This window comes from Podarcis tiliguerta (genome assembly GCF_965153285.1).
Source record: "Podarcis tiliguerta genome assembly, chromosome: 17".
Lineage (NCBI taxonomy): Eukaryota > Metazoa > Chordata > Lepidosauria > Squamata > Lacertidae > Podarcis > Podarcis tiliguerta.
In genome coordinates, this window is record NC_139550.1 from 33486859 (window position 1) to 33499301 (window position 12443).

At 43.9% G+C, this 12443-nt stretch overlaps 1 protein-coding gene across 1 annotated transcript in view; it reads right to left on the reverse strand.

Moving 5' to 3' along the window:
- The window catches only part of CC2D1A (coiled-coil and C2 domain containing 1A), a 55315-nt gene that overhangs the window by 35381 nt on the left and 7491 nt on the right, over window positions 1-12443 (reverse strand). The window contains exons 5-12 of the mRNA XM_083419607.1: window positions 11775-11849; window positions 9724-9861; window positions 8002-8374; window positions 6002-6126; window positions 5617-5689; window positions 3111-3227; window positions 1570-1700; window positions 218-290 (exon numbers count right to left, since the gene is read on the reverse strand). Of these exons, the coding sequence (XP_083275733.1) occupies window positions 218-290; window positions 1570-1700; window positions 3111-3227; window positions 5617-5689; window positions 6002-6126; window positions 8002-8374; window positions 9724-9861; window positions 11775-11849 (1105 nt within the window). The remainder of the gene's footprint in view (window positions 1-217; window positions 291-1569; window positions 1701-3110; window positions 3228-5616; window positions 5690-6001; window positions 6127-8001; window positions 8375-9723; window positions 9862-11774; window positions 11850-12443) is intronic.

Consider the following 12443-nt stretch of genomic DNA (forward strand, 5'->3'; position numbering starts at 1 on the left):
ACATGACCCAGAAGATATACGCCGGCTCCCTCGGCCAATAAAGCGAGGTGAGCGCCGCAACCCCAGAGTCGGTCACGACTGGACCTAATGGTCAGGGGTCCCTTTACCTTTTTTTTACTTTGGGGTAACCTAACATGATGTTGCCACAAGAGGGCAGCATTTGCCAGATGCATCCTTGCCTCCCCAACTTCCGATAACAAGATTGAAAGTTACATACCTGGGGGAACAGGGAGGTCACCAAACTCAACAGGTTTTCCTGCCTTGTGAGCTCTGATGGCCTCTTGATATTGCTGAAGAGGGAAACAGAAACAGAAGCTGAAATCCCTAATTTGGGAGCATGGTCTTTCTAGAAAAAGGGTGAGAAACGCGACTTTTCTTGGGATAGCTGCAGCAAAAAACAAGGTATGAGAGTATGCATATTTGCTTACTTATTATCAGGAACATTGTTAATAAAGCAATTGTTCTGCCTGTACACTCATTAAACATCTGTGCTTTAAATGGCAGTAACTTGGGTGGCTCTCATCCTAGAATCGCCCAAATCCTTAGCTCATACCAGCTTGCTGCTTCTGGAGTTGTAAGTAGAATCAGTTCATCTTTTGGTATCTCTTGCCCTGCATTTGAATTTCTATTTTTTAACTTTGCTCATTCTGAACTGTTCTTTCAGTGCCACTTGGGTTTTAACACTTTTATCTCCAAGTCCTACAGATTTTACAAGTGTTGCTCATTTTTAAGCAAAGCACAGACCGCATTGTTGAGCTGCTGTATGTTTTTAATCTACCAATGAAATTAACAGAGGGCTTACAGTCAATCAGGAATTCTGTTCTTGAGCTAAATTAGATAGCAGCACAAGGAGAACTTCAGAGCAAGTGAAAACTAGCTTTGGTTCTAGTCTGGCCTGCTTTAATCAATCAATCAAATTATTTATATACTGCCCTCTCATAAATATCAGGGCTGTGTACAACACGACTTATACAATAAAATATAGAAAACCATTTAAAAACATTACAAATTAATTGTTAAAATGACTGGATGTTAAGGGGTTTTAAACCTTTTGCTGCAATAAGATGACATTAGCACACCCCTTCTGCCTCATCCTGCTCGCTGAGGATGGGCAAGCAGACTCCCCAATTTATAGTGAACTAAAAGCAGAATGGGTGGGAAGAAAATGTTGAGACCTACGACTGCTGTGGGGGGTGATCCTTGAGGATTTCTCAGGGCCAGTAATTTCCCCAAAGAGTTACACAAGTGGCATGTGTGATACAAACGCTCGTTATTGATCACAATTCCCGAATATCAAAATAAACAGAACCAACATTTTAATTCAGTTTCTACACCCGGAAACTGTGATTTTCTGCAAAAATCATCACGATTCTGTATCTGTTCATTAGGCGGCAAGAGGAAAATACTTATTAGCATATTCCAGCCACCATGAGCCCAGTTATGTTGCAGCAGGAAGCAAGTTGCTTTTTCTCTATCTGCTCCTCACCAGTATGACCACAAGATCTGGGCTACGTAACATTTGAGCAGGAAAGCTAGCGAGCAAAAGCGTAAAGAAAGCAGGTCCCTCACCTTCACAATTCGCTCGTGCATCCTAGCCTTCCTGTCATCTCCTTTGCTCTTTGCCTGGGCTGCTGCTGTCTTGTATCTGTCCATCCTCTGCTGCAGTGCCTCCATAATATCTCGAGGAGGCGGGGGCACATCTGGAAACAAAGCAGGCAACTCTATGTCAGTCCATTCTTGCATGCAAGAAAGTGAGACTAGGAAGGGGTGGGTGGGTGGCTTATCAAAAACAAGGTTTTACAAGACGTCAGTTCCTGATTAGCTAAATTTATATTCCTGGGAGTTTAGGATAGGATTACTGCTTCTCATTCTGCATGGGTGGAAAATGAATGGTTTCCCCTCTTATTTATGACATTGTTTTGAAGATCAAACAAAAATGACAATATGCCATACTCCTCTCCAAACTGATCTTGCCTTCTTTAGAACCAAAGCTCTCAAACTGGTCTAAGCTCCATTCAGAAGGTCCACTGAAATGCTGCACAATAGCCCATAAGATCTGTACCTGGCCCTGCATCTGACTGATTTTTTCCCCCTGCGAGGGACCTGGGCCTTATTTTTACCAAGACCAAATATATCAACCAGAATGACAAGCCACTGGCTTTTCAAAATACAACACTCTAATTTTTCCCTAAAATTTAACCAGTCAAAGGAGTTCTTCACAGTGGCCTGACTGAAAGCCTATGATTTTCCATTATACGGCACTGTTTTTAATTATGATGCTGGCACTATTTTTCTTTATCATTAAACCAGAAGCATAACCATCATCTTAGAAAAGTTAGCTTATGGCTGTTAAAATATGAGTTTATTAGGTGGTCTTGTGAGGCCCTAAGCAATTTTCTAAAGGTCAGGGGAGGGAAAAGGAGATTGAAAACCACTACACTAGACATAAAACACTATGTTCACTTAAAACTTCTATGTTGGGTCAAGATCAAAAGTCTCCTTGATCCTTTATTAGACTTGTAAGAGCACTTATCAATCATCTTCAGTCTGTCAAAAATATGCTTAAGACTGAACAGTTTACACACATGACATATTTGTTAAAAAGATGGCCTTGAGGAAAACTATTCTTTGAATTTGAGGGTCAGTGATACAAGGCAGATTTTTTTTTTTTTGCAGTTTTCTATTTTTCTGCCAAAAAAAATCCTTTCAGAAGTTCATTAGCAACGGTGAGCAGATGCCAGCTGCAAATAAATACTAGACAAACTTGGCAGTTTCAGTTTTAAAGCTTTATTAAATACAAGTAAAATAAACACGCTAAATCAGATCATGAAAAATACCCAAATTCATCATGCAAAGTCCTATACAATTCTAGGGAATCAGATCTATTAACTCGGCAGAACTAGGAAAGTGACATAAGGGGCCAGGCCTACTGCAGGGTGCAAGCTGCATCCCAAGAGAACTTTTTCCACCTGCAGAAAAACTAGCAAGCAAAGCCCCAAAGAAAAAAGATGCAGAATGTCTATACTACAAGAAGCTGAGCTGCAGGCTCTGCACAGTGAAGCAATATTCTCAGGACAACTAGAAGCAAGAAAGCCTTACTGGGTTCTTACCTCCTGTACTTGAGACTCCCGGTGCCAGTGGGGTTGCAGCCTGTGCAAGAGGTGTTGTTGCTGTAGCTACAGGCGACTGTGGAACACTTGGGGACAACATCTCCTTGGGCAGCTGATCTGCAGAAGAAAAATAACTAGCAGTTGCATGACAATAAGCCAATTCACAGTAGGCTGGCAGCGCCCTTCCCTACTGAAACCAGCAGTCAATGAGTCTTTCAGAAGGCTCTTCAATATAACACTTCCATGTTGCATTCTACCACCATCCTGCCCCAAACACCCATGGAGTGCTGAGCTATTAAGACCAAATGTTCGCAATGCCCCTGCTCCAATGCACTTTGCCCTGACGGTTCAGAGCAGAAGAGAAACACACCCTGGCCCCTGCCGTCAGCCAGGAGACCAAGAGCTGTTGAGTAGCAAGGGGCTGTGGTTTGTGTACAAGTAGTGTATTACTGCAAACGATTGCAAGCTGCCTTGGGGATCATTCGATCCAAAGGCAGGATAGGCCTGAGCTGTGAGCGAATCTCAGGGGTTATGGCTCCCTTTCTCAGGCTACAAGAAAGGGCAAGTCTCACCACTGAGCAGTCACCATACAAAGACTTTCCTGTTTGTCTGAATGCCCCACCCCAGAAACAGAAAGGTAACAAGAGTAAGACGCAGACCAAATATTTAGAACAAGCGGAATCCATCTTCTTTCTGACAAGACCAAGGATGTGCACTCTCCTAGCCAAAAACATGCAATGATCTGGGATGCAACTTTGCACCAACGTAAGCAAAGATGAGATTTCATCCTTTTTAAACAGTCTCAAGCTCCCTTCATATGACTAGACCCTGGCCATTCTGGAGGACAACCAACATGCCTTAGTTCTTTGTGTTAGCTTTGTGAGTAGAATAGTATAAATAAAGCACTTACAACTTGTTCCTATGCATGTCTATTAAGAAACAAGTCCTCCTAAATTCATTGAGACACTCCTAGGTAATGTACACAAAGCTTCAGCCTGAGAGGAGCCTTGGAAGAATTTGGCTTCCTGAAGACTGTGAAGCCAGTACTGGCTGCATCAGCTTTTCCTTTGCACCTGAGAGTGTTAGAAACCCTGAATGGGGGCTCAACTGGGGTGGCCGCTGCCATTGCCATCTTACCACCTGGCCATCTTTTCTTTTTTTTTAAAAAAAGATATTTATTAAAGTTTTCAATATATTACAAAGATTGGAGAAGAAAAATAAAAATAAAAAGAGTAAAAAAACACACAAAATAACAAAATAAAAACCTTTAAAAACAAATCAGTCTTTCCATTTCATATTTTTCATTTACTTGTTTCCCCGACCTCCCCACACCTCCCCTTCTTGCATTCCAATTCAATTGGTTAATTCAGCAAATCCTTTCCCTCTTTAATTTTATCTTAATCTTTTATCTTGATATATTATAGCTTTAAATTATCACCATTAACAATCCATTTTTACATATTCCTTAACATTGTTGCTAAAAAATCCCGCTTAACTTCAATCCAGCATCATTCTAACATTCATTAATTTTACAATGTTTCTGTAAGTAGTCTTTAAATTTCTTCCAATCTTCTTCCACTGACTCTTCTCCCTGGTCTCGGATTCTGCCGGTCATTTCCGCCAATTCCATATAGTCCATCACCTTCATCTGCCATTCTTCCAGAGTGGGTAGTTCTTGTGTCTTCTAATACTTTGCGATAAGTATTCTTGCTGCCGTTGTAGCATACATAAAGAAAGTTCTATCCTTCTTTAACACCAATTGGCCAACCATGCCCAGGAGAAATGCCTCTGGTTTCTTCAGAAAGGTATATTTGAATACCTTTTTCATTTCATTATAAATCATCTCCCAGAAAGCCTTAATCCTTGGGCACGTCCACCAAAGGTGCAAAAAGGTACCTTCAATTTCTTTACATGCCATCTTTTCATGTTTGATGTTTGATTATGTTTTATATGTACTGTAAGCAGCTCAGAGTGGTTGGGGAAATCCAGCCAGATGGGAAGGGTCTACAGTCAGACCTCGGGTTACGTCCGGGTTTCGGCGGTCGCACATGCGCAGAAGCACTGAATCGCGTTTTGCACATGCGCAGACATGGGTTGCGAACGCTGTGGGTTGAGAATGTGCATCCTGCATGGATCACGTTCACAACCCGAGCGTCCACTGTAAATAAAATTATTATTATTACTACCAGAAGTCTTGTTAAGTTACCTGAATCAGGAGTGACTGTCCCTCAAGGATTATTCTAGGATTTTTGTAATGACATGTGTTTCAGGTTGGGAAGGCAGGAAACATCTGATTCAAGAGTTTCAACACATGAAATATAACTGGGATTACTTTTTGGATTAGCTAGCTATTTCATATTATGGAATTAATCAATGCACTTCTACCTGCTTTTTACTAGAAGTAGAACTGGTGTGCCATATCTCTACAAGGAAGTTAGCAAATGATATGGAGAGAACCAAAGCTCATGCGCAGGGGACACAACTTGGAACACCCAACTATTCTTACCTGGAGGTGGAGGCAGATGACTGAGATCCACTGCCTCTCCTTTACCCACAGATGCTAAAAGAGGGTCAAGGCTCTGAAAAACATTAACATAAAAGTTACTTGTATAAATTCCCTATACAGGATTGCTTTCAGACGGCTCTGGGGTCAGATAACTCCACACCCTCCAACATTTCTCCAATGAAAATAGGGACATCCCAAGGAATGGGATCGAATCAGAAATCGGGACAGCTTCTCTAAATCAGGGGTGTCCCTGGAAAATAGGGACACTTGCGAGTGTCTGCAGAAAGAGATAGCAACTTTGGTGACGATCCTTCTCCCCACGGAGCACTGTTTTTCCTGACCTCTTGCAAAAAGGACCTCTGTCTTGCTGTAGAAGTGCACGTACCTTGGCTATGCGGTAGTACTTAGTAGCCATTTCAATGCTGCCTTCCTGTTTAGCCCGCAGAGCAGCCAGCTTGTATTCCCGCTGTCTGGCTTGCAGCAGCACCTGGGTACTGGAGCTTTTGGAATCTGAGGAGAAGCAGATTTTGCAAAGCACTTTAAGTGTGTTCTGCAGTCAAATCAAATCAAATATCCTTTATTAGGCACAGCAAACCACACACTGTGTTCTGTAGTCAAAAAGACTCCCGGAGCAGCTAACAGAGATCACTACTAGCAAGACAGAGATGTAGAACATGCTGTTGCACATGCCTGTCAAAGCAATCTGAAAGACTGGGATCCAGAGAACAACGTGGGCTGTGTGTCCCTGTGAGGTTTTTTTTCGGTCCCCCACCCCACACAACATTACACAAACTGCTCTTGAGGTTCACATCAGTTTCAAAAGCAACTTGCCACGAGGATCAGCCGTTAGAGAAACACAAGGCAACATGTAAGCGATGTGAGTTGCATGCAACAAACTGAAGGACTCTTGGCATCCTTGCCATTATGTTTGGGGCACAGGTTGTCTAAATAGGGTTTTAATTAATGTATCTCTAATTAAAATTTCTGTCCTGACCTTCACCTTTAGGTCACGGGGCTGGTTATAGCATCAAATGACATAAAGAAGAAATACAGTCATTAACCATGATGTATTAGCGTGGGGTTTTCTTTTCATTCATGTCACTCCCCCACACAATCCAATCCAAAGCGACTGGAAGTGGTGACACCACTTTTTAAAGTGTTGAAACTAAATTGTGCCAGCCAAAACACAGCTGACTAGAGCAAGAAAAATAAAAGGATAGCTCCTATTCATTGGGGCAGGGCAAAGAAAGAACCAAAGTTACATGATATTTGTATACTTTTTAAAGAAAATAACTTTTTCAATTTTCTCTAGTGCTTCAATTGGTTTTGATTCAGTTTGTGATTTCTTGTTAGAAATCACAAAGCCCATTCCTACTGAGTTCTCTGACATCAAAGGTGGGTTGAAAGACAGTAGAGTGTCCAAGCCCATCCAATAAGCACCGTAAGAATTTGAACCTGGGGCCCTGTTTAAGTCCTGATTGTGACACCTACTTGACTACCAGGCTAAAAACAGTTCTGAAAAACATGTCAAGGCTAAACATAGCTTTAACCTAGAGGTGGGGACCCCATAGCCCTCCAGATGTTGCTAGACGACAACCCCTATCATCCCAGTTGCTGGCCATGCTGATGGGACTTGGGAGTCCAAGAAACACCTGGAAGGCACCCCATCGTTTTGCCTGGACAATGAGGTCCAGCGCCGAGGGCCTTCTGGCAGTTCCCTCACTGCAAGAAGCCAAGTTACAGGGAACCAGGCAGAGGGCCGTCTTGGTAGTGGCACTCACCCTGTGGAACGCCCTCCCACCAGATGTCAAAGAGAAAAACAACTACCAGGCTTTTAGAAGACATCTGAAGGCAGCCCTGTTTAGGGAAGCTTTTAATGTTTAACAGACTATTGTATTTTAATATTTTGTTGGAAGCCGCCCAGAGTGGCTGGGGAAACCCAGCCAGATGGGCAGGGTATAAATAAATAAATCATCATCATCATCATCATCATTACTTGGCAACCCCTCCTTTAACCCATGGTGAAATATGTTTGTAGTAGTAGTAGTAGTAGTAGTAGTAATAATAATAATAATAATAATAATAATAATTTATACCCCACCCTTCTGACTGGGTTTCCACAGCCACCCCAATCACCCGTCAAATAATAATAATAATAATAATTTACACCCCACCCTTCTGACTGGGTTTCCACAGCCACCCCAATCACCCGTCAAATAATAATAATAATAATAATAATAATAATAATAATAATAATAATAATAATAATTTATACCCCACCCTTCTGACTGGGTTTCCACAGCCACCCCAATCACCCGTCAAACATCTCTCTCTCTCTCTCTCTCTCTCTCTTTTTTATGCAGCATGTTTGCATTAAGTACTAACCCAAAGAAGGGGAAGGTGCCACAACGGCAGATTTTTCTTGTGGAGCCTCTGGGGATCTAAGTGCCACAGGAGGAGGTGGAGAAATCTTTGGTTTTGGAAGTACTGGTGGTGGCAGCTTGGGGGATAGTTCAGGTAGAGGCAGTGCTCGAGAAGGTGGTTGCTCAGGAGCCGCAGGAGTTGACTCTGGAGGAAGGTGATTGGCAGCAATTGTAGTTTCATCCAAAGTGGAGGAGACCTGTGAGGCTGGAGCTGTCTCCAAAGGAGAGCCCTGCTGCTGGGAATTTGTGACCTTTCCTGTAGACACTGGTGGAGGAATTTCATCTTCGTCAATCTTTTTGCCTTTCTTCACAGAGGTCAACAAGTTTTCCAGAGTCTGAGGGAAGAATGTATATAGTGTAACATGCACGTTTCAGAAACTTAAAACACAAGCTGAGAATGAGAGGGCTCTCGCCACCCATAAACCTATGTATTTCACACATACCAAAATATTATTTCCCCACATCGCTCTGAAGCCACCATCTGTGTCTTTAGAAAAATTTAAAAGACATTCCCACTGGCTTCCTTTAAGTCTTCACATCCATCACATTGTTGCTCCTACCTTCAATACTTCAAACTCTTGCTCAAACCTTTCCATTTTTTTTACATCCTTGCTCATCTAATCAGACACAAGATCTCCTCATGTTTGGTACTGCTGCCTCCTACGTCTGCCAAGGCTGTAACTCTTTCCTTACACCCTAATTCCACCTAAACATTAGGAAGAACTTCCTGACAGTAAGAGCTGTTCAACAGTGGAATTTGCTGCCAAGGAGTGTGGTAGAGTCTCCTTCTTTGGAGGTCTTTAAGCAGAGGCTTGACAACCATATGTCAGGAGTGCTCTGATGGTGTTTCCTGCTTGGCAGGGGGTTGGACTCGATGGCCCTTGTGGTCTATTCCAACTCTATGAGTCTATGATTCTAATGGTGAGGGCCAGTGCAGATGTAATGGCTTACTGTAGCTTAGAGATCAAGAGCAGGCTCTGAGATTGCTTTCATCTCTCCCCTCTCACATTCTAGTGAGAACCGGCAACAAGGTGCAGAGTCCTTTAAACCTCTCCACTGATGGGTGGGACAGAGCCTGCTTCTCACCGCCAGCTAGAAGCTGGTAGCAAGGTGCGTATTTACTCAAGTCTAATGCTCCATGAGACGCAGGTGGCGCTGTGGTCTAAACCACAGAGCCTAGGGCTTGCCAATCAGAAGGTTGGCGGTTCAAATCCCCACGACGGGGTGAGCTCCCATTGTTCGGTCCCTGCTCCTGCCCACCTAGCAGTTCGAAAACATGTCAAAGTGCAAGTAGATAAATAGGTACCACTCTGGCTGGAAGGTAAATTGTGTTTCCATGCGCTGCTCTGGTTCACCAGAAGCGGCTTAGTCATGCCGGCCACATGACCCGGAAGCTGTCTGCGGACAAACGCTGGTTCCCTCGGCCTATAGAGCGAGAAGAGCGCGCAACCCCAGAGTCGTTCGTGACTGGACCTAACGGCCAGGGGTACCTTTACCTTTAATGTTCCATTGAATCTGATGTGCACCCAATTTTTTGCAGCATCATTTGGCAAAAAAAGTGTGCATTAGACTTGAGTAAATACGGTATTAAAAAATTCAATTTCTGATAGTTTTTCATACAAAACCTAGAAGATCTGATTGCCAAATTTCAAAATTATATTTCGGTGAATATCTGGTGGCTTACCTTGATCCCCCTTTCATAGCGACGCACTTTGGAGCTTTCGTTGGCTTGCTTTGCGTTAGCAGCTGCAGCTTTGTACATGGCCAGTCTTTCTAGCAAAACGGATTCCGTGCTGCTGGAATCAGCAGGGGTATTATTTGTCTGGGAAAGCACGAAACAGACCATTTTTTTCCCAGGGAAAAAACAAACCCAATCCCCACATTTGTCCACTGCTGATCTGTACAAGACATTGCACATCTGACGCCATGCCCCCCCCCCCCCGCCCCAACAGTTCCAGACGCTGGGCAAGGAAGTAAGTGGCCTTGTCCCTCCACTCCCCTGCAGAAACACCCACCTGTCTGTGCACTATAATGCAGCCGGAGCAAGATCATTTTATAGAAGGAAAAAGAGAGCATACTCTCAGTATGAAAAACAGAAGTCATTGCCTCATTGTCAAAGCTGCGCTCTCTTGCTATCATCCTAAGCCTTAATTATTACTATGGACCTACTATATGAGGCTGTTTTAAGGATTTGGACTCCCTAAAGCTCTCTCTGTTAGCTATTAGTTAACAGTTATTATTTAATAAATCATTAAATTATTATTATTAGCACTACTCTCTTCACTGGCCCTGTTTTGCACCCTAAGTGTCTACTTGAATTCCAATAACGCCTCTTGTTTGTCTGAATGGAAGACAGAGAGGAATGTGAGAGTGCGCTTAGAAACTGAAAGTTACCATTTACCTTTGCTGCCATGCCCGCTTTTGCCTCTGTCCCTGCCCATCACTAGCATGTGGCCGTGGGAAGGTTGCCCAGAAGCAAATGCAGCCCTCCCTTTGGTTTAAAAAGGGGGCCCACCCCTGCTGCAGAGAAGTCCAAAGCACTTCACGCACATGCACACTATGTCATTAAGCGTTACAGCAACTGCCCTGTGGTGTAGAACACTGTTGCCATTCTAGTGGCGTAGCGTGGGTTGTCAGCACCCGGGGCAAGGCAAGTAATTTGCACCCCCTAACCTGTGGATTTGTGCCCCCTAACCTGTGGATTTGCGCCCCCTAACCCTAGCCCCCAGATGTTGCGCCCGGTGCGGCCAGCCCCCCCTGCACCCCCCACGCTACGCCACTGTGCCATTCCTCTATTACAGCTGGGTGAGGATAAGGTTGAGGAGTCTATCCTGTGGTCCTGCAACTGCTGTTGGGACTCCAAACTCCCATCAGCCTCAGTCACCATGGCAAATGGTCAGGAAATATAGGAGTTGTGCCCACAGAAGGAAGAAGCCACCACCAAAGAAGATAGCGAAGGTTGGCAAAATAAATTAGTGAACTATGCAGGACAAATTAGGTAATTTGAAACCCAAGAAAGAAAGGACTTTGATTTTTTTAAAAAGGGAAATGTTTAATGCATTTTTAAAGCTCTGTGTATAGATTTCTACATTAGTTGAACTTTTAAAAGCCACTTGTAATGAGATGAATAAGGTTTTAAAATTGGACTGTCAAGAATATAAGGCTTTATGGACGTGCATGAATAAGAAGAAAACAATGGAACCGAGAGGGGGAGTGGAGGGAAGTCAAGGGTATGGTGATGCTGTGGTTTGTATATACAGATGAGCTAAAAATTATGGTTTGACTTTTTTGTGTGGTTATTATAAAATTAATGCAATGCATTAAAAAATGAAATATAGGAGTTGCAGTCCAGTAACTTCTGGGGGGCCAGGGGTTAGCTCCCTCCCCTCCCTCCCTTAGTGCAAAGACCAACCAGCAGGTTCATGACTAAAGCAACATTTGAACATGGGACACTCCAGATTACAGCTCTTCTCCTTAGCTACTACACACGTTCTTGGCAATTTCGACAGAGCTTTTTGTTTTATGAGATACATGAGAGCTGGAAGTCCTGCTTGCTGCTCCCTTGTATTTACAAGCAAGACTGCAAAATTGGCTACTGGCCTGTGGGTTATCAACTAGTGCTAACAAGTCCAAGGGAAAGAATGAAATTCTTCAACATCAGTTTCATCTGCAATTTAAAAAGTGCCCAACAAGAAGAAAAGAGGAAGAAGCCCAAGCCGGAAGGGGGGTTCGCACCTTAACAGGAGCAGGAGAAAGTGTTGGAGCATCCTTGGTTTCAGCATCTTCCTCAAGGACTTCATTGAGTTCAGCCTACATGGAAGAGAACAATATTGAGAATACATTCAAATTTTGTAGTCTTCAAGGAAAGACTGACAAAATCTGAAGCAAAGCTTGATCTGCCCCCATCTTTCCCCTTTCCATCCACCCAGAACTGTACCACCCACAGCCATCTTTCCCATAGGGCTTAGTGGTGCGTCGCGCCAGGGCACCAGCCTCTCAGTTGGGGAGCTGTGCAGCTTGGCTGGCGGCCTCCCCTTTCCCCGCATGCCCACCAGCTGCGCCCCGCCAACCATAAGGTTGGCAGGCATGCAGCTTGCCTCCCAAGCCTCCTCAGGAGGAGAGTGATCCCCGCAGAGGCTTAGGATGGAAGCATAGCTGTCAACCTTCCCTTTTTTTTTTTTTTGCGGGAAATTCCCTTATTTCAGCGCCGTTTCCTGCTGCTATCCCGGATTGTTAGATATCCTGTAGACTGTCCCCGGGACAAGTGAGGCTGCTGATCCCTTATTTTCAAATCTGAAAGTTGACAGCTATGGATGGAAGCTGCGCCCCACCAATCATATGGCTGGCGGGCGCGCAACTTCCCTCCCAGGCCTCTGCGAAGACCGCTCTCCCGCAGTGGCATGG